The sequence below is a fragment of the Aythya marila genome (genome assembly GCF_965140915.1).
Source record: "Aythya marila genome assembly, chromosome: 3".
Lineage (NCBI taxonomy): Eukaryota > Metazoa > Chordata > Aves > Anseriformes > Anatidae > Aythya > Aythya marila.
This window is the reverse complement of record NC_139044.1, coordinates 50,215,290-50,237,977: the sequence shown is the minus strand read 5'-3', so window position 1 is coordinate 50,237,977 and position 22,688 is coordinate 50,215,290. Positions and strand designations below refer to the sequence as shown.

General features: G+C 35.2%; 1 protein-coding gene across 1 annotated transcript in view; it reads right to left on the bottom strand.

The window, feature by feature from the left end:
* Positions 1 to 532: 532 nt before the first annotated feature.
* Positions 533 to 22,688, bottom strand: part of ADGB (androglobin) — a gene marked incomplete at both ends in the record, with an annotated part of 117,754 nt that continues 95,598 nt past the window's right edge. The window contains 8 exons of the mRNA XM_082756165.1: positions 533 to 724; positions 2,501 to 2,684; positions 4,068 to 4,176; positions 6,449 to 6,557; positions 8,771 to 8,926; positions 10,603 to 10,787; positions 18,920 to 19,031; positions 20,203 to 20,402. Of these exons, the coding sequence (XP_082612291.1) occupies positions 533 to 724; positions 2,501 to 2,684; positions 4,068 to 4,176; positions 6,449 to 6,557; positions 8,771 to 8,926; positions 10,603 to 10,787; positions 18,920 to 19,031; positions 20,203 to 20,402 (1,247 nt within the window). The remainder of the gene's footprint in view (positions 725 to 2,500; positions 2,685 to 4,067; positions 4,177 to 6,448; positions 6,558 to 8,770; positions 8,927 to 10,602; positions 10,788 to 18,919; positions 19,032 to 20,202; positions 20,403 to 22,688) is intronic.

Below are 22,688 nucleotides of genomic sequence, written 5' to 3'. Positions count from 1 at the left end.
ACAGATAGTTTGTGAGTGTCTACAAAACCAAGTTTTGGGAAGCCTTCCAATGTCTGCATAAGAGATATGTGGTATGCCACTATTTAATTATTATAAACTCACAAGTTGTCATCCACTTAAGGAGCTCGTGTTTCTGCCAAGTTAAATGACTTCAAGACTGATAGGTTACATTCACTGTTCCAACTCAGGCTTATTCTTGACTGGCTCCATTTTGATTGTTTGAAAAAAAAAAAAAAAACAAAATGAAAGCATGATTTGGGGAGAAAACTCTGAATGCAATATGATTTTTTTATTGCAAAATGTATTTCCAGTAAAAAGTATACAATTTAATAGTTCTGAGTACCATTTATGACAAGCAAAATACCAAACACTTTGATAAAAAGAATACTAAATCAATTTTTTGATAGCAGCAGTCAGAGAGATAAAATGTGACATACTTGACACAAACAGTGGAAAATAGCAACTAGTCTTTCATCTTTGCGTATAGATTTTGTTTCCCAAAGAGTTAAGTATAATTCAGTAGTACTATCAACTACTTTCTTTTTCCTAATCCTTTTCCTTGCTTTTTTTTCTGTGCATCTGGGCTTTTCTTCTCTTGCTCTGTTTGCAGGATTGCTTCTTGAGCTGCCAGCTCTTCACGTTTTCTGCGTTCAGCCTCTAGCAGCTTGCTTCTGTATTTTTCCCGAATGCTGTGAACTTGGCCTCGTGTTTCATCTAAGGATGCCTAGCCAAAACCAGACAGGAACACATGAATCTGCATTTTATCACAAGCAACTGCATCCTTTTAGTTATATTTCACTTTCTGACTGTATAAGTACAGGTAGGGCCTCTCTCCTTTTCTTGTTGCCCAGACATGTATTGTTACTTATTTGTCACAGGGACACAGCTATATATCAAGCTTTTCACCATGAAAAAAAAAAAAAAAAAAAGAGAAAAGTCATGAAATTTTTATTTTATTTTATTTTGTTTTTAACTGCTGGTTCAATAAGCTAATTGTGTGGGAAGAAGATAGGGCAAAAAACTGGTTACACATCTGGGTCTAGTCCTGCTTCTGTTACTTACTGGCTTTGTTGTATTAAATAAGTCAAAACCAAACCAAAACAAACAAAAACAAACAAACAAAAAGAAACACACTTATTTTTTATATTCCACATAACAAAAAAACTTAAAACCTAGTTTTCAGAAGTACTGAAATGGTTAAGGAGCTCATGTCTCATTTTCAGAAGAAACTCAAGGAGCCTAAATCACATCAGCCTTCAATGAGATTTAGGCCAAGTAGGACTTGGACAGTTCTAAAAACTTTTTTCCGTTATGTTTCCATCCTGGAAAATGGGTATACATGGAGACCTTTATATAGTTCTCTGCGGTCTACTGTTAAAAAAACCTGTAAAATTACTAATCAGCACAATATGCATATTTGCAAGTAACTCAGATTACTAGTGTGGAACATCTTAAATGTACATGCTTCCTTGAAAGAGCAGACGAACTATTCTAGAAACGTTTTCCCTAATAATATATGTTAGGCATCCAAAATCATAGCAACATCTGAAAATGTGGACACATTGTTATTAGGGATCAATCAGTCACCAGTAGAGGACTATGGCTCCTTGCAGGCTTATTGTTAAGTAATATAAACAAAGTTGGCTGGGTACTTGTTAAGGAGGTGTTTTTAAGTTATTTAAATTAAACAGTCGGTTTAATCTAAAATTAATTTTATTGTCTCTTAGCCACTTTTAAGAACTCTGAACAGTCACCAGCTGATTGTTAGTGGTTACTGTATCACCACTGTGTGACAACACATTTTGTTCCTGCAGACAATCAGAGGTACATTTTGTTCCTGTTGACAATCAAAAGTTAAGCCAATTTTGTTAGGATATTTGTACCAATTTCATGTGTGATGAATTGGTTGAGTTAATCCTAGCAATGGAACCTTCACTAGTGATACCAGATTTATTATTTGTAGCTATGTTTCTTTAAGGATTAACAATTCCAGTTATTTGTTGACAACACGTATATTCCTGGAAGTCTGTGTTCTCTATCTTTGCTGTAGGACATATTAGGAGCAAGTCACTCCTACATGAATTATCTTCTTTATTACTTTGAAAAACCCACAAATGCAACTCCACAACATTACAAAATAAACAAACAAACAGAGATGCTTTATGTAATGTACATCTGGTCGTATATATCAAATGTTCAATTTCTTCTCACTTTAAACTATACTGTTATGGTGATAGGCCTAAAATTCTGGTTTTTTGCAAAGAACTATAACAAGAATATATTAAGAATATTCATGATGTTGTGTAGTACTGTTTGTTTTGTTTGTTTGTTTTCCTATGGACTTTAGTTTTAACCTTTGTCCAAGTGAAATTTCAAACTTGTACACTAATTCTAATTACTGATATGGAATGCAAAAGTTTTGAGAATTGTTGATCAAGATATTCATGCAAACGGTGGATATCAGAGTAACATTTACAGGAACGTAAACTTGAAAACCTACCTGTAGCTTCTCATACATTTCAAGTATATTTTGCTTCAATAAAGCTCTAGCATTTTGCTCTTTTTCTCTTTGCTCCAAAACCAGCTCTCGAAGTTCTCTAAAATGGTTGATTTTTTCCTGTTTATGTATCTCTCGCTGTTGAATGATAGACTCATTTCTTAGCACAGATTCAGACATTGTTTTTCTAAAGGAAAAACAAATATATTAATCTCATTTCATATACAGTTTAGGGTGTTGTATATTTTTCATAATAACTCTATGTATATATTTGCCTTACATAATGTAAAATAACTATTCTACAGTTAGATATGGTTAAGGAATCACCTTTCACCTTCTTATACTTAACACCAATAAGGAAGTGCATTGGTGAGGCATGGTCTTATACATGAATGTCTATTTTAAAATATTGGTAAAATCATGCTCATCTTTGAGCATATGAAAAAATTCTACATGTTACACATTTTTAATTTGCAAGAAATATCTTAGTTTTTTAGAAATATCTTAGAAGTTTTTGGTATTATAATTCAGCACTGAAACATTTGTTTTATTTTTCTTATCTGACTTAAATGATGAGTGTAAAAGTCAAGGAGCTAAAGACAAATGAAATCGTTCCATAACTCAAACTTATGGAAGATTTTTTCCCATATTTTCTATTGTTTTAATATTGTTCATTTCAATATAACACCAGTTTCCCTTTCAATTTAAAATTGAATTTGGGCAATAAACAGGTCTAAGATCTTCTGCAAATCAACCAGTTGCATAAATGCCAGGATGAACACAGGTGGACTTGTGCTTGAACTTGTTTCTGGCTGCAGCACAGCCAATATGCAAGTGCATGCATATCAGCTAGACAGGTTCATATTGACACATGCAATAACAAAAATAATTATTTTGAATATTTGAATAAAGTATACAATATATGCTTTATTCATATATATATGTATATATAATATATATATATATTTCAGTTATTAACTATTATCATTAACTAAACCACGTTTGTTAAATATATTGAGCCTAGCACCATATCATGACAAACTTCCTATGCATTTCTATCAAGGTGATCACTGAAATAAATATATTTACATGCATATGAATTTCCTTCATGTTTTTATGTCACATTTTCATTACATGCAATGCAGTAATTCTACTCCTTTGACACGCAACACGTTAAAAAAAGAAAAGGCAAAAATTATATTAGTATGTAGGAAAGCACTGATTTTCTGATTTTAAAAAACATTTATGCCAGGAAACTCAAAGTGGAAAACTATGAAGATACCATCTACACTCTACATTTGCTACTGCGTGATTCTGTGCATGCGATGTGAAGGACAGATTAAACATGATCCAGGATTGTCACAACTTTAACAAATATGTGACAGAATTGTAGCTTACATCAGTGATGTGAAGGACTAAGTCTAAATTCACGTCTATTATATGGCATAAAAAACATGGATGAGATATAAGTGCTTAAACAATTTTATTGCATTTACTAATTCCTATATATACAAAACCCTTTAGTCTTTCATTTTTGTTTCACTGGCAATTTTTTCTTGCTGTAGTTTACCTCATGTAAGGACTAAGGTCTGGAGGCTTCCATTTTTTCTGCTGTATTGGTAAACTTGGGTCAATAGCTTCTTGTGATTTTCTCTTTTCTGAGGTAAGAGAAAAAGAACCTACAGCAAAACAGATTAAAACAGTTGTTCAGTTATGGTAGTCCATCTAATTTGTAATATAGTTTTTTTTTCCCCTCTCTTGGCTCAGCAAAATGAATTATTAATAGAGAATATGGGTTGGAGGTGATATAATATTTCTGCATTTTTACTTCTGATACTTATGATAGAATCAAAGATGCTAAAAAAAATATTAGAGTGAAATTTGTACATGTATTTTAGCTAAATCAAAATGACTCATGAAAGAGTCATGTGTAAATATAAACAAGAATAACCAATTTAAAATGCCTAGAGAATAAATTTTAATAAGCAAGGGATCACTTTCATAAACAAAAAATCTATAAAAATCTGATTGCTCAGTCTTGGCTATATTTTAAAAAATATATTCACTTTTGGGCATATGTTTTGTTTGGAAAATAGCAATCTCAAGAAAAAAGTTCCCATGACAATTTAAAATTGTAAGAATGCAGTCTTAGCATGTTTTTAATCACATGGATAGTATATGTGTTATGCTTTAATGTAGCATTCTCACAACACAGGGATACATATGACATTAAGAATGTCACTGTGCTCAGCTGTGTTGTGATTATTCCAGCACTTCTTTCAGTTCATCTGGCTGTGGTGGAAAAGACCATAAAATTTGATGAGATTTAATGACAACTGTGGTAGTTTGTTTCCATAAAAGCTCTCTTATTAACCTATTTATTCAATTAATTAATTGAAATATTTAAAGATATTACTAATATTTTCTCACCAACAATATGAAAGAGGTCTCTGAGCATTAACCAAAAAAAAAAAAAAAAAAAAAAAAGTAAACCTTTATATTTACCTAGACAAATATACCAGATGTCTCTGTTAGTGTAGGAAATTGACACAGAATTTGGAAGTACTTCAGACACTGCCCATCAGAAAATTACTCTCTAAAGCCTGAAAATTCTTGTTAAGACATGGAACATTACAGAAATGTTCAAGAAGACTACTGACTTTTCCCACACACTATGGAACTGAACCATAACAACTTAAAGTCACTGGGTTATCACCTCTCTAATTCATGAAACATTACATTTCACTCCAAATGCTTAGTTTAGAACAAAAAACCTGGTAGACAGCTGTTAATTTTGAAGTTCTTACCCAATAAGTTAAATAAAATAATATTTTTTTTCAAGTTCTTCTGGAATGCAAAAAGTAAATATTGATGCATTTGTCAATAGCATAAGGTGACGACTATTTCTGCCATAAGTTCTGAAACATTCCTGGGAGGATTAGTTACCTGACTAACAAAAAACTAATCTTAACAGGTTACATACTAGTCACAAATTCTAGTTCCATGCAAATATCCACGGCCAGATATTGTCATAAGCAAACTGAGTATTATTATTCTTTATTAATCTGATGACCTGATCACAGCATTATTCTCAGGAGAAGAAAAAAAAAGGGGGGGGGGGGGGGGGAGGGAAGAAAAAAAAAAAAAAAGACTTGCAGCCTTGTATCTAGCTCAGATTTTCATCAGCATTCAATAATTACTGGGGAATACAGAGGAAGACCCCATAGAAATTGTCACCATTAAGAAAAATTGGACAACTGTTGTGCAAGTTTCTGGGAAACTGGTGCTGTTCTGTATGTATTTTATGTACTATTTGACACCTCACTTCCAGAGCATTGTCCACAAACATTAAAACAAAGAAAATGTGCATTAGAAGTAGTAGCATCTTAGTGATATGCAATTTCAGCTGCTAAACATTTTAAAAAATATTTCTGTACATTGCATACATTTCTATACATATATACTACACAAGCTCTGGGACCAAACTTGGAATTGAGGGAGTAGGTATTTTGCACTGAACTTCCAAAAATGCTAGCTTTGTTTAGTGTTGGAATTCTAGCACAGCAGGAGTATTCTGCAGCTGGAGCAATATAACAATTAAAACAGAGGGGACAGAGAAGATAGAGACTAAGCATGCCACTGTGCATTTGGACTCCTTTGAAGGGGCTGTTCTCTCCATTTATTTACATTAAATATGTTTTAAAGAGCTCAATAACCTATGCAGAATGCTTTAAATCCTACTGTTTAATTTCACACTGTACATTAAAACACTGGTTGTGCTATGTACAGGTTATATTTGGGAACCCATATCAGAAAAACCTGTACTGTGGTGTTTACACCACATTAATTTTTAGACATATTTTTCTTTCAAGTGATAATGTCCTTTTATATCTTAAAATTACAATGCTCAAAAATCAAGATGACACGCCTTACAGAAAGTTATACCCTTACCTTTTTCTTCTGATCTGGGTGTTAAACTGGCAACGTCAGTCTCAGCTACAGACTCCTCTGAATTTCTTGCAGCATGCTTATTAATAAACTTCATGCGTTCCTGAAAAGCCTAGAGAACAAAGTTTTAATCCAGATAAGACTTTTATTGCATACTTTAAAGCCCAAAGAATTTTCAAAGTAGGAATCTATATGCAATCAATAGGACAGTAAATCTTTGAATCCAGGACATGCTGAGATATGATGCCAATTTATTTTTACTGGTGAGTATATTTCACTGATTTGATCTATGAAAACATCTCCTCAGACAACATGGATAGTGTAAGGAGGTACTTGGTGGAAAAAGAATATAAACATGAGGACTATGCTTTATGTTAGAGTCATATTCAAGCCATAATTACAGATCATTTTTTTTTTCTGAAATAATAACCTATCAATGTTAAACATCCAATTTTTTTTTCTAGTAATGTTCTTGAACCTTTATTTTTTTAGTTTTAATGTGTTGCATAGAGGGGAAATAAATTGACACTAGTATTTAAAGTTTATCTTAAATTTAAAGCAAGTGTATCTTGAATATATGAATAAGAACCTCTAAGTAAACCTTAGTGAGACGGTAGCTCAGCAAAATAGAAAGTAGGCAGCACACTTTGAAGGGTTTGACTCTTCTCAGTGAATACTGTTTATATTTAGTATATATCCCAAATAAGAAAATTATGCTGTCAGTAATGCAGTAGACAACTCTGCCTGGGTCAGGAAACAGAAAAGATGCTAGGATTCCTATTAAATGAGTCCTGAGACATGGAGTATGTACACTAAAAATGCAGTGAACTACTGGAAAACCCCTGACCTCCAGGCAGTTTAAAATACTCTTTGGATTTAAAAAGAAAATCAGCCCCTGAAAACAGGGTCTGTTTCCTCATAGCCGAACGCATAGTCAGAGCCCCTCTCACTGCATCTCTTTACGGAGCTAGTACTTCATCCTAGGAGCTCCTGTAACCTTGGTGATTTGGGCTTCATCCTGAGGAATGGGATCTATGAGTGCAAACCCTCTCAGGCTAAATTATCTTTGACACTAAATACAGGCATCACCACTTCTGCTTGTCTTTTCAGAAGGTGACTTGGGCTCATTGGACTTTCTCTTAAGAGCTCAGATTGCCAGAATGAACAGGGGAGCCATATGTCAGCCTGGAGTCAGGAATCTAATTCCCTGGGTCAACAGGTATGTGACTCCTGAGATAACAGATGCTGGGGACAGGTGATGAAGAAGAATGAAGAAGAGAAGCTGCTTAGAATAGCAGACACACAAGTTAAACCTTTTTCATTGTATTATGTACATTTACTACTGCATGAAATTTTCATAATCATAACTGGTTTAGAATATTGCCATAGACCTAAGAAGCTTTTAAAATGGAAGCCTTTAGCTGTAATTCAGTTGATTTTCAGAGTAAAAAAAAAAAAAAAAAAAAGGCAATGGTGATAGAACAGCATTCTGAAGAGTCTATCAAAGTGGGTACATCAAAGTGGCCATATCAAAGTGGAGTCATTTCCAGTTAATTTTTAGGATGCAGTGCTTGCATTTTCAGTCCCAGCACAACCAACCAAAACCACAAAGAAATGTATCTCTCCTTAGATGAGAATTTAATAAAATGGTGTCAGAAAATTGTATGAGCTTTGCATACACAGAAATGAGAAAATCTGCCAATGTAACTGGAAAGACCCATGAATGAGGTTTTGCTTCTGAGATATACCTTTAACACTGTTGTGTTAAAAGAGCCCAGCTGCATTTGATACATCTGAATTAGTATTGCTTCTCCAAAATGGTGAATTAATACACAGTGGCATGTACAGGCTCATGGGTACCTGCAACCCAGAAGGAATTTGGGAATCCTGGTTGTAGGAGACAATTAGATTGATGATATGGCCAGGTGCCAGTTCTTCAACAGGAATCTTCCTGGCATGTTTATAGCAATGTATTTCTCACTAGAATCTGTTCATGGTAAACATTCAGCTTGCCACAAGTGGCAGCTTTGCACTTGTGCAGAGGTAGCAAGTGTTCTAAGGAGAATCTTTTTTCTGTTCAGTAAAACAGAAACTAAAGTCTCAGTGATCTCAAGAAGCCTAAAGTAGACGATATAGATTCCTGCTCAGAAGTCATGCACATCAGCACTTTTGATACTTTTGGCTGTGAAAAAAATTCCCATCTTCCACCAAATGGTGAAGAGGAGAGTCAAGAACTTGTGTCTCAGTTTTGGTAACTGCTCAGCTGTCACAACAGTTTTTGCAACTTGTGAAGACACATTACCACAAGGATTGCTCTCTGATTACCTTGACAGCTCTTCCTGGCTCTGCAGACTCCCATGCTTGTTTCATGGCTTTGATCTCATCTGCTTGCTGGGTGTCTTTCTTCACCTCCAGAACTTCTGCCTCTCTCTGCTCACTAACTAGACGTAAAGTCCAGTACGGTTTGTTTAAAGCATCTTGCTGAAAGTGAAGTACCGTAAACATATTTATAAATATAAATCTATTACTACTATTAGGATGAAACTGTATTTCTGTACCTTTGTAATTTTCACAGCTGGTATACATTATACATCGATAGAAGTTGACTTGCATAACTAAACAAACACTGGCTGACAAAGGAAAGGAAACTTGCTTTGCAACAAGCCCCTCTAAGGTAGTTTGTATGCCTTGCCCAACCCCTAATCTAGCATGCTCTACATTCCCAGCTCTTCTCAACAGTCCGAACATTTTTTTCCATGTAATTATCTCCCTGTCAAGTTTTTTTCCTTCATTCCTTCTTTCCACATGCTTTTTTTTTTTTTTTTTTCCTTTTTTTTTTTTTTTTCCCAGAAGTCTTACTATTTTTTAACCTGGATTTTTCTGTAGAAATGTATCTTGCTCTATCTCTGTTGGCATCAGATTCTTTCCAATCACTTCCCAAATTCTCTAAACTACTTTAACGCAAGCTTCTCCAGAACCATAGAATGCAAGTAGTGCTCAAAGGGTAGGAGTCTATTCTGCTGACTAATAAATGAAATACAGTGTTGCACATATTTCTCAAAAGTGTACCATCTCAAGAAGCTTGAAGCCCAAGATTCAGAGGTAGAGATAGGAGCTCAGCTGTTCTTCATGACTAAAGGCAGACATCTTCTTAATCAGCAGGCAGTCTCCTCTAGAAACCTGCATCTATTTTTGTGACGCACTGAAGAGCTCCCAAAACCTATCATCCCAGCAGCTGTAGCATACCCCAACACTGGAGCTGAAGGCAGAAATCTGACACAGCCTGGAACTGCATCACATTTATGTGGCTAACTGTCTCAAATGCAGCCACTCTGACTGCTCTGGAAGAAGGGTTAAGGCACTGTTCCTGAACTCAGTATGATGAGGTGTGGATATGAATCATAAGGAAGCTTGCTGTGCAATAACTTTAGTCAACAAAACAATGTAGTAGAAATTTCTTCACAAAAAAAAAAATAAAAAAAAATATGGAGATGCTCTCCCACTGAAATACCACCCACGAGGCAGCCAAAAACGAACAAATGACCAAAAAACAGGCAATGCTATTAAAGGAAGACCTGCCAGTTTCTTCTTCACCTTATATTAATCTGTTTGCAATCCATAAAGTCAGCTATTACTTTTAAAACATGCATACAGGTTGGTCAACCACAACACATTCTACCCTACCACAGATGAGAAGAATTTACAAGCAGTTAAGTGATTTTTCTTCCACTGTATATCTATAAGCTAATAACAATTATAACATGTAAGAGAGGAACTAACCTAAGGAAAAGACCTATTTTATCTCCCTGGGGGTTCCATGAAAACCAGTACAAGTGACTAATTAGAAATCAAGATGACAAATTAATGGAATTTAATAAAACTTCAGCAGAGACAGAAACTAGATGTTCAAAAGAAACTGCCAGTGGTTGTGTTGCACGTAAAGAAATGAGCACATCACATCTCTAAATGGAGGATACCTGTCCTTTACATGTGCAATTCAGTCGTTCTCGGGTGTAAAGTAAGAAGTTGGCAAAGCAGGGCATAGAGAAACACAAGGGATACACTAAAAGTACTAGCAATTCTGATCTACAGAACAGAAAATACTTAGCATAAATATTACACTTTCAACAAATCCAAATTCTTATATTTGTTCTCACCTGACATTCAGGTTGAAAAAGAGACACAAGTGATCCCCTATCTTTATTGGACTTGTCCTTTTCTGTCTTCTCAGTTGCTTTCTCTTTTGATTTTCTGTTTGATTTAGGAACACTTGCAGACCTTTGTCCTTCAAGATTATTAAGTGCTGGAAGAAAACTGCGCTCCTCATGTTTTTCACCATGTGCTGTTCACATGTAGTTACGATGCACAGTGAATTGAAGGATACCATTGTCATCCATAAATGTATTTTCCCCATATAACATGCAGGATGGAATAACAGAATAGAATAGCAAGAGGAAAGACAAATAAAAGCCAAATAATTAGTTGATACTGTTAAGTACTATAGTATAATTAATTATTGGAATAAGAAATAAACTGGGGACAAAACAATTTTTAAGAATAGACTTACAAGGTGGTTGTATTCTGACAGCCTTATTCGTTCTAAATGGCACTTAATGGTCATTTTACCAGTCCCTGCACTGTTGCCTTGTCAGTGGGTCAGTCCAAAAAGGAGATTGCAATCTACAGTATAATAATCTGATTCTTAGTTATTTTATATAGTCTCATACAAATTCTATCAGTGCAATGCACCTGGTAGGTGAGAAGTTCAAAGCAGTCAAAGCCAACATTCTCACTACCTCATACCCCTGTAAACCTGAAAGAGTGGAAGGGAAGAAGCACACACAAACAAAACAGACAAATGAACAATCAAACCACATGCCAAAACGTAAGAAACTTGAAACAAAGAAAAATATTTGAGACGATGCATGCTAGGGAAAATTAAAATGATAATTTTGAGAATAGTCGACAATAGTCAGACAAATTTTTGGATTAGTTATTCAATCTTCACAAGTATGTGCTCATTGTATGACCTGTGTTTGAAGTAAAGATGCTGAGAAATGAAATTTGTGACACTTTCATTCTGCACTGTCTTAGCTGGGGGGAGCTATTAACAAGACTTTTTGCATGCCATATTCTTGTTAAAAAATAAAAAAGGATAAATGAATTCTGCAATAGAATATAGATTTAATAGCATTGGAACAAGTCAACTGAAACAAGCTGGACTGGATCCACAACAATATAAGATTAAAGATCAGTGTCTGAAATCTGTCTCACCCCACATTCATAGTGCTTGAAACATTAAAACAATGGCTGAAAACCTAGATTTGATCAATTCAATTAAACAAGCAATTTCTCTTTGAAAAAGAGGAAATGAGTAACTGTTTTAGAGTCTGAAAATAATAACAAGGCACCTTTCACTTAATGCTATGCTTTTCTAATCTCTTTCCATGGAGGGCAAATCAAAGTGCTGCTTGATTTGCTCCAAAGTCCACTAAGATATTCCACTGGCTTTAATGAGCATTGGATCAGATCTGCAATGCTGTGGCTGAGTTTATATGGAAATATAAAATGTAAATTTGGAATGTTTACAAGCATATTTATAACATACATGTAGTAACCACACATGCAAATATAAATAATATTATATATATGTATATTAAATTATATATTACATGTGTTTATGTATAAATTACATTCTATTCTCCTCAAATAATGTATCTCCTTAAATAATGTACAATGATACCAAAGCACTAAGCATAAATTGATTCAATGCAAACAAAGCATACATTAAATAAGGAAATCAAAAGTTAAAGCAGTCTCTACAAATACTGAAGCTATTAAAACAACTCCAGAGGAAATGCAAATATAAAACAGTGATAATGTTACTTGAAGTTGTATCATTACACAAGTGTCTTTCCATTTAATTTCACATTATCATAACATATTAGCACCATAAATCAGACTAGTGCACATACATTATTCAGTAAATTATTATTTGTTAAAGATAAGTTATTTGTTGTTTATGCAAACACCAAGAGACATTCAGTGTTATTAGCTAAATCATATAAGACAAAAAATATCTATTGCATTGGATAACACAAGCTTTGTCTGGTTTCTGTAAATATTTTACAACTCTGAAATGTAATATTTTGATGTTCTGGACTTAATTACTAACTTCTCAATATATATCATGTGAGCATACGAAATGACGGGGCTAAAATGAGCTATCCTGTTTTAATTTCTAGTGTGGGGTCTTAGGACGGGATTCAACTGAGCTCTCACAGCTAGCTACCAGTAGACTGTGTTGTCCGTGTTCCCTCAGCAGCTTTCACTGATTTGGGGATCATCCTCCAGAAATTCCTGGAGTGGGCACTGACTGCAGTTGGGCAATAGAGCTTGCAGTCCACTCAGGCTGTAAGGGAGAATGTGAGTGGCTCCTTGGGGCTTTTCCCGAGGCCAAAACTATGCAAATGCTTTGCACTGGGATGCAATAAGTAGAAAGGCAGAGAGAGAATACAGAAAGTAAAAGGTCATGGCTGAATTTCAGCTGACAAGAGATGCACTAATCATCAGAAACTCTCAGTGGCAGTTATTGTATATGTATGGCGCACAGGAAAGTTTGGGCATCTCACCAATTGTCAGTGATGACGAACAGCTGGTAGCAACATTTGAAATTAGCTTCTCTAGAACTTTACAATCATTTGTCAGAGATTCATTTACTCTAATGCCAGAAGAGACCATAGCAACATCCAGTCTAATGTCCTGTCTATAACAAGCTAAATAATTACACCAAAGAATTCCTGTCTCAAACTCATAACTTCTGATTGAGATACAAATACTTTCTTGTATCTCCCACATGCTGTAAGCACTTAGTGGGATTATACAGTAGTTAACAGAAAGGACTGTTACGTGTCCCATGAAAGCTTTTAGGTTTAGCTGGAGAATGACTGAGAATCTCAGCTGTTGCTTTTCCCATCTCTGACTGGACCCTGAAAATGATTCTGGACAGATAGAAATGTCAAGGATCTTTTAAAGTTGGGCTCATCCAGACACTTAAGTTGCAGTAAAGCTGCACCAGAACAGAAGCAAACCACCAATACTGTATGGGGAGGTTAAAGCATTGCTTAGTTGACTACAGGTCTTAAAACTGTAGTGCCATCATGTATTCTCAGTGGTCTATTTTTTTTCATCTGCTTCATCAAACACCAGGGAAGTGATCACTTACTTACTATAGACAGGCAAGATGGGAAAGAGATGAAGAAAGGAAGAAAGGAACATCCTGCTAAACTTCTCACAAAATTCTGCCCTAGAATGAGACAGCAAGTTGTCCTGTGGGAAGACAGAACAAGTGCAAGAAACTTTCGCTGCTCTGGAGGAAGAAAAGGTTATATTCCAAAGGATATTGCCTTTCCTGCCTGGCTTGGGCAATCAATCTCACCCTACTATGCTAGCTTGATAGACAGACTGCTATAGTTGACAGTTGAAACTGATGAGGTAACTTGGGCTATACCTAAAATATGTGTTGCAGTCAGTATTCAGCCCACACTGATGATTCAACTTTTGGGTTGCTACAGTTGCACAATAAAACATCTGCTCTTACTGCAACAAAAGTAAAATCTAACACCCCCCGGCATCTTCCCCCTCCTCCCAACAGTGGCTGAAAATCAAATATATAAAACAAATCTTAAAATATTTTTGCTCACACAATCAACTTAAAATGGTATCGGCAGTTGCAAGATTTCCTTCTAATTTTTCCCCTTTTGCATAAGAATCCAGACTTTACATTTTACAATTTTTCCACTGAAGTCTTGCACCATTAACAGATCCCAGGGAGTAGGAAGAGATATAGATAAAAATCAATATATATTTTTGGCACTTTCTGATTTCTGTTTACTTGGGTTATCCTGGCTAATGTTTTTTTATTGTTTCACTTGTGCAAAGTTTTATTTAATAAAACACTTTATAAGATGCTATATATATATAAAATATATATTATAAATAATATATATGACTATATAAATATGACTATTATTAATAATAGTCATAAATAATAAATATGACTATATATTAGTCATGAAATACCCTTTGCTAACAGTTCTACTTGCAAAAATTGTCAAACTTCAGTATTAAGGATTATGAAGGAAGAAAAGAGAAACAACAAAGACAAAATAAAAAATCATCACAACACCTGTATGCTGGAAAACTTACTTTCTTCAAAAATGTTCCTAACAAACATTTAATACCAATGAGTAGTATGAGTCTCCTAAACAGAGACTAGTTTAAAAAACTGGTAAATGGTGATACAAAGCAGAAATACTCTTTGCAGTGACGAATGAGTTTTAATACAAAACTAACTCCAGATGGCACTGTTGCCTTACATGAAAAAGTGGTACCTGAAATTGTGATTTGTTGCAGGAATTTTCCACCTGGCTCACTGCAGCTTTCTTAAAAATCATATGGTGAGAGGATGTCTTTTTGGCTAAGAACCAACATTGCTATTATATGAATTGTGTGTTTGACAAGTGGTGCTGGTAGCAAATTAAATTGCTTTAATTTGAAAACTGGTTCACCATCAGAAAAATATTCAGAGATTAAATGTTGTTTACTCCAAAATACCTACCTATACTAAGCACTCTAGTTAAAAATTGCTGTTATAGGGGTACGTAAAATAAATGCTAAGTAGTAAATACAGGAAGTGTTGGTATGTGTTGTTTTTTAACCTGTTGGTGGCTTGGGCAATCTAGTTTTTATTCCATGAGAACACAATCAATTGGTATTCTTATATAAACAGAAACACACAGTTAATCTGAACTGTGAAATAGATTTTGGTTACTTTGAGAGGCATCAATTATTGGAGGACACAGAAATCTCTATTTAAAAAGAATCCAAATAGAAAATTCTCATTAACGCTGGCTGTGACTTGACTCTGTTTGACTATAAATGAGTCAAGGTATCAGCTAAAATGAAGAAGGGAAATTATGACTGAGTACTGCCACCAGGAACTGAACATGATACGATTCAAGTTAATGACAAGTTTCAGTAGTATCAGCTGAAAACTAGCAACAACAACAACAACAAAAAAAAAATAGCAAAAAAAAAATCAGAGATTGTGACCTCCTTTGACCCACAGTTTTACAGATCATTGTGGCAGTTGTAGGAAAGAATAGACAGCAGAAGCATGGCTGGTATGTTAAAAACAAGCTGTAGCCAAGTCAGAAGCTTAACACAATGCAAGAGGATGCAATTTTGTGAGCAACAAACTAAGAGGGTGAAATAACTACTAAAATAGCTGTCTGTGAATCCATCTGTAAGGCATAACCTCTCAAATATTATTGTGTTCATGATACAGTGTAATCTATCCCATTTTCAACTCAAGCAGATATAACTTTCCATATCAAAAAGTCAGATATCAATCCACATTTCGGAGGCATTAACTCTGAATTTACAAGTTATGAAATTGGTACTTTGTCAGCTGTGGTGGCTAACAAATAATAAATCTACTGCTGTCTAAACTGAAATTGAACTCATGAGTTTACAAGCAGAGGTTGACCTAAAGATATTATAGTGGGAGATGCATTCTACAGATATTGAAACAGTTAATGTGATTTATAAACAAATACAATACATTTTCAATTTGAAACAATTGTCAACAAAGCAACTAGAAAATCGAAATAACAGATTTTCATTTTGGCCTTTTAGTAGAATTTTACATACATGCTGATGCAGTTAGCATTTAGATGGTATCGTGTTTGGCTGTATTAGACAATATAAATCTTGTGCTTTCTTACAACATATTATAAGGTCAATATTACTCTGTAAACATTACTCTTATCATCTTAACAGAAAGATGCCTTCAGACTCTAATCGATGATGAAACTTCATCTTACTGTTTAGTTCTTCCACCAAATATATTATACACATCAGCTATAAGCATAAATAGCTAGCTTTGAACCCAGAAAGTACTGCATATATGCAGTGTGGATTTTATTCATTGATGACCTAAACAAAAATTGAAATTTCACTGTTCTAGGGAACTTCTATATCTTGTAGACTGCATGGTGACCTTCATTCAGAGTGACAGATTACTAGATTACAACAGGTGAAACTAATGTGAACTCTTCTAAAAGAAATACAACAAGGAAGTGTAATACATTTCCTTGGTGCCTGTGGGAATGTGGGGTGGAGGCAGAAGAATACCAGAAACTGAAAGAAATATTCCCTCTGACACAAGATTCAAGTAGTAGCTCCAGAATTAAGACTATAATGGAGGTAAAAAGATGCTAGAAACCTGGTGACAAAAGAAACCTCTAAACAGCATTTTTGAGAGCAAGTTTTCACAAATATTACTGCTGTAGTTATTACTGTGATAGCTTTAAGATTTTTGTTTGTAAGAATGCCTCATAAATTATGCTTTGATCTTAGACTATTTTGAACTATAGGAGATATTCATAAGCAAATGGACTGACGCATTCACATTTTAAAGAAAAAAATATATAAAAATCTGTAACATCCCATTTCATTTGTAGCTTCTCTAACCAGTAAGTGCATCTATATAGGGTTAGATTGTCTGATAAAAGTTCATCTGCACGCCTGCAAAACAGCTCAGAGAGACAGTGGCAGGAGGGGCAGCCCACAAAATAGCCTGTTGAGCAACCCCAAAATACCCCAAATCTCTCCCAGGAGCCATCAGCCCCAACTTCAGGATTTCTGAGGAACATCCTGTCCAGGCTCCTCCCAAGAGCCATCCAGGCACGGAACCCATGACAATGAGACATGCGGAGCAGCTATCCATATCACCTTTCCCATTTCAGGTGGTTACAGCCTAGGAGTTGAAGGCATTACAGGATGTGGGGAAAAAAGCAGTTTGGTATACTACAGGATTTATCATGGGATATTTAAGGGAGGAACCAAAATTGGATAAAGGGATGGATTTAGGTGATTTGGGGAGGAACAAGAGTGGGAAAATAGAGAAAGAGGTTAAAAATTGACAGCTGCATGTCAATAGTTTATTGTTCAGTACACTTGTCCAAATGTGCCTCATGCCTGAGCTGTGCAGTCTGTCTTATCTTCTTACTGAATCACTTTCTAACACTTTCCTGAGTTGATACCATGTACATGTGTACAGATGGGGCTGTAACTGGAGCCAGACCATGGGTCAGAGGGCCCATCTGTCTGCAGTGCAGCAACTAGAGAGTGCTGCTTTGCAAGCAAGCATGTAATTGCTAGATATGATCAAGCTGGACCAGTGAGTGAATAGACAAACTGGGCTGGGAGCAAGGGGGTGCATGGGTCTCTAAGGGCCAGTTCTGGATGCAAGAGGGCCTGTGCATCTCCAGGAAAGAAAGCACAGCTACTGGAACCTGGGATGACCTAGCCAGCTGCATGTGTGCACACTACAGTCTGTACCAGCAACTGGTGTACAGCTGAAGCCTCAAGGGTATGTATTTTCAGATGTCAGCAGCTGGAGAGGCTGGGGTCCAGGGACCAGACTAGGTGTATAAGCCCAAGTGCTGGAAAGATCCACCTTATATGTGTATAGTCTCACTAGACTTCCATTCTGTCCAGACAGAGAAGGGAGCAGGACGAGGCCATTGGTGCTGCCTGTGTTCACGTGAGCACTCTGAGCACCTGTCCATGATCTGTATGGTTGGCCATGTGTATATATATCTATATATGTAGTTTCCATATGTTCTGTGTACACACGCCTGCTGAGAATACAACTTCAGCCTCCCTACTGGTTGGAGCTGGCGAAAAGGAGCTACAGCAGCCTCAATCCAGCTGCTGGATCCAGCAAGATGTATTTTCATTTACAATATTTAGGGTTTAAAATATTCAGTATCAGTGGTAAAAGAAGAAAATATGAGACATTTGTATAATCTCTAAGATACTTACTAATATTCTAACTACTTTTAATATGTATTGTTTTTTATGTCCCTTAAAAAGAAAAGGGGGGGTGGGGGAAATGTTGCAGAATATTTATGCAATTTCTCCATCCCCTTCCTGGCTAGAATACAAAGCATATTCTTGGGACCTGTCCCTGGCTGTACAGAAGTAATACATATCCTGAAAACAGGCCTTCTGTCCCTTCCTGTTAGTGCATTTTCTTAAATTATTAGCAGGCATGCATCTCCATTTTCAGTAGAAACTTCTATATTTGGATTTAGTCTGTCAGGACATTGTGCCACTTCATTGGTCTCTCAGACATGCTTTGGCAACTGTTCTAGAACCCTACCTAAAGTTGAGCCCTAAGAAGCTCAGGTAACCTCTGATTTCATCATTTTTGAATTGAAGGTATGGAATCACACAACTAAACTCCAGTTCTATAAACCTCAGAACAAAGAGATTATTGCTTAATTATTTCACTCAAACAGTGAATAAAAGAAATATCATATGGTATAGGCTTTTAGCAATATACATTAAAAAAAAATCAGTAACATAAAGCATCTGACTAAACATGTATTAAGGGTGACGTACCTTTGATTTCATTTTTCTCCATTTCTTTCACTGTCTGAACAAACAGCAACTGACTCTCTGTAAGTGGCCAACTATTATATAACACTAATGCCTGTATGATATACTTGTGAGACTGTGAAAGAAAATGCAATATGTTAACATGCTAAGAACATAACTACAGAAAGTATTCAAAAACCCTGTAGGTTAGTAAAGTAGCAGCCATTGAACTCAGCAAATGAAACACATAATTAATTTACAAGCTTGCACATTACAGTATTCATAAGAAGCTTAAAAATTAGTGTTAATTCCACAGATTTTATTTTAATTCCTGTGAAATTAAACAATTACTCATGTGTTTAATGAACTGAAACTAAATTGGACTATACAATAAGGAGCTACATTCCATTAAGTCTTCCATGTTACTTTCCTGTGTATGCCATGTGCTAAGACAAAGAATTCTGTCTTTCATTTTAAGACCTACTACAGAGCTTTGAGCACTAATACCAGCATTCAATAATATCACAAAGTGAGGTGGAGATGGCAGGGTAAATGGGTTGTCTGAAACATTTTTTACACTGAACAGGAAATGATCCCAATACTTTTAAAAAAATTGTTTTCCAACTCTTAAAGCTAGTATTTAGTCGAAGAAAAAACACTGGAATTTTTTTATCAATGATTTATTTTTCTTATAATATTCTGTTGCAATTGAACTCAATTATCAGGAAGAAACCATAGAGTAACATGGAAACAGAGAAACAAAAATGCTAAAACAAAATATTATTTTCTAAGAAACTAATACTAGGTAAAGTTAAGAGAAATTCACAATTTTGACATCCCTCTCTAAGCAACTCTAGGCTGAAGAAGCATGTGTGTGTGTTACTAAAGCATTCAGCTGACTGGCAACTGGTGCTTCTGCAGCAGAATTAATAAAGCTGGCCTTTTCTTACATTACATGTCAAAGAAAAGTCGCATTGAAACATCAGAAGTTTAACTTGTTACTGTTTTTTTTTGTCTCTTAGCTGCAAGCCATGTTATATTTGAATTTAACTTGGTATGTGAAGAATGCCTGAGGACTAAATACATCTACCTCCTTGATTTGAAAACAAAAATGACCCCTTATTAGTTGGTTATTCATATAGGTACATTATCCTTTCTCCACAGGCTTACTCAGAATCTAACAACAATCTTAATTTTGTTTTCCTCATTCATGCCTCAGGATATCAGATCTCCACATGCACTAAAAGAATGATCAATACCTCTTCACTGAATTCCCCACTAAATTCCAGTAATTTGAAATCTCTTACTTGTTGTGGGCTTCCATGATTATTTTCAAAGTTTTCCAAGAGGAGGGATTCTTCTTCTAATGTAAATAAACCTTCTTTTAAAGGTCCCGGCTTGAAAGAAGCTTTGGTATCCTTTGGAGTTGAAATATGACCTTTTTTTTTGAATACACCAGTTTCTGAATCCTTCTTTGTAATGCTTTGAATAATCTGTGTTTTACTTCCTGCTAGATGATTAAAAATGTAAGTGTTAATTTCCAGAAGTTCTGTGAACTATTAGTATAAAGTAAACAGATGCCACCAGAAACTATACAAAGAATTACTACTATAGTCAATTTTCTCATGCTGCATTGTGATCATAAGGTTCTAATTAAAGTTATGCTTGTTATCCTGATTTCATTCTTCATACAAATCACAAACCCCTTCATAGTAAGAAATTTGAAAGACTGTATAACCAACTGTTGTTACTCTTTATAAAAAAGATTATAATTTGTTTCCCTGCAAAATCCACACTCCTCTCCAACACTAACCATCACAGCACTGTGCTATATATTACATAATATGGATAGCCTCATACTCTATATAATGGATACCCAATTAACCTAATTTAATAAATTGTGTGCATTTGCAGAAGGAGGGGAGAGATGCATTTGCCACAGTTTTGGCAACTGCTATCCTTACAGAAGTCTCTTACATCAACCTGGCACAAAGGTCATAGATGACAGCTCAAACAAAGCCAGTCTTGAAAAGACGTATAGAACTATTTGTAATCTATCTTTTATAAAGTTATATCCTGATCTCTTACAGGAGGTATTGATGTGGAAAAACTGTGAAACCGGGAATGTGCTAAATAAAGGCTATAATAGAAGTATTAGTCCAGAAAATTTAAACCTGTGCACATTCACACAAAATGAAAATCTTTCAAAAGTGAAGAGTAGGTAATTCTTTCTCAGGCTAAAGAAGTCAAGACTACTGTGGGATTTATGTAAAATTTGTACTCACCTCTTGTGACAGATGGAAGAAAAATATAACCCTAGGAATTCTGAATGCAGGTGAAAATGAATAACACTAGCTTAATACTCAATCTGATATTCTAAAAAGTCTCTGAGACATGTACAGTGAAATCTCATTGTTATATATACTCTCGTGATTGTTTTTGTTTTATCCTCCCATAACTTTAGTCTGTGTTTTCAAATGTGTAATCTCAGAAAGATCTCAGAGAAAGTATTTTTTTCTACTGTAAAGAAACAATCCTGACTGCAAATGGAAGAATAATTCTGCATACAGACTTTTTCCAATTGGATAACTTGCCTTGAAGTTACCATTCACAATATTTGTATAAACATTTCTAATAAGGAATGATCTTCAATGCCTGCTTGAGCGCTGTCATCAAGCAATAGTGCAAAGAATTTACCAAAAGGTAGCTTTAAAGTAACGAAGCCAAATAAATGTACTCCTTGTAGTCAACAGAGATGAGCTCCTCTGCAGTGAGTGGTTTCTAGGTTTTAGGAGCTCTGTAGCTGTCCTCTGGAGAAGCCTACCTCTAAGTGTTATGGTAAATGGGATTCAAGGGAGGTGATATACTTTAGGCTGTAATTAACTTTCAGGAATGCCTCAATGTCCTCTTCTTTTCACTCTCCTAAACCTGAAGAGTGTAAGCATTCAATAATTCTATAATAGTTTGCCAAGAGGATGATCCTACCATAACGATAACTCAGTTTAGAATGGTGCAATCCTACATGAGACCACACGCTGGCCGGAAAATTCCCTGAAAAGCATACACAAGCAAAATAACACTTCTAGCCGTTGTCACCAGGTGGTGCTGTTACACCAAATTAATTTTCCTCTTGCATACCTATCTGTTCATCTCGGTTTTTGTAAGCAAACTTCTGACTAGAAGGAACTCACACTTACCTTGATTAGGCAGTGCCTTCTGGATTTTTTTTTTTCTTTTCTCTCTCTCCTTTTTTTTTTTTTTTTTTTTTTTTTTTTTTTAAAGAGAACAAGTGGATACCAATAGTATAAATCTCGTATTATATGTCCATTGTACAAATCCCTACCTGAATTTCTCATCATTATGTATGGAGGTTCCAATGCTGTTATTGTACAGGGCATAATTTCCTAAAACTTCTGGCAACAGTAAAGAAACATGCTTTTACAGTGCTATAAATTGCACCTACACACACTCAGCAGGTTGGGTAATGTGATGCTGTCACACTTTTTATACTGTGCACATTTCATAATCTTTTTGTTTGTTTGTTCTGATTATCTGAAAGACTTGGAACATTTTCACAACAGGTGGACTTTGTGATATATAGAATGCCTATATTTTGGAAGAGAACTTCAATGTTAAAGCACATGGTGTAGTATTGTAAAAATAATAATAAAAATCAGCAAATAGTCACTACCTCACAGTTTCTCCTTCCAAATGATGCATCTCTGCATACTCACACACACTTAAATGGCATCATAATATTAATTTCACTTTCAAATACATTATAAAATCATAC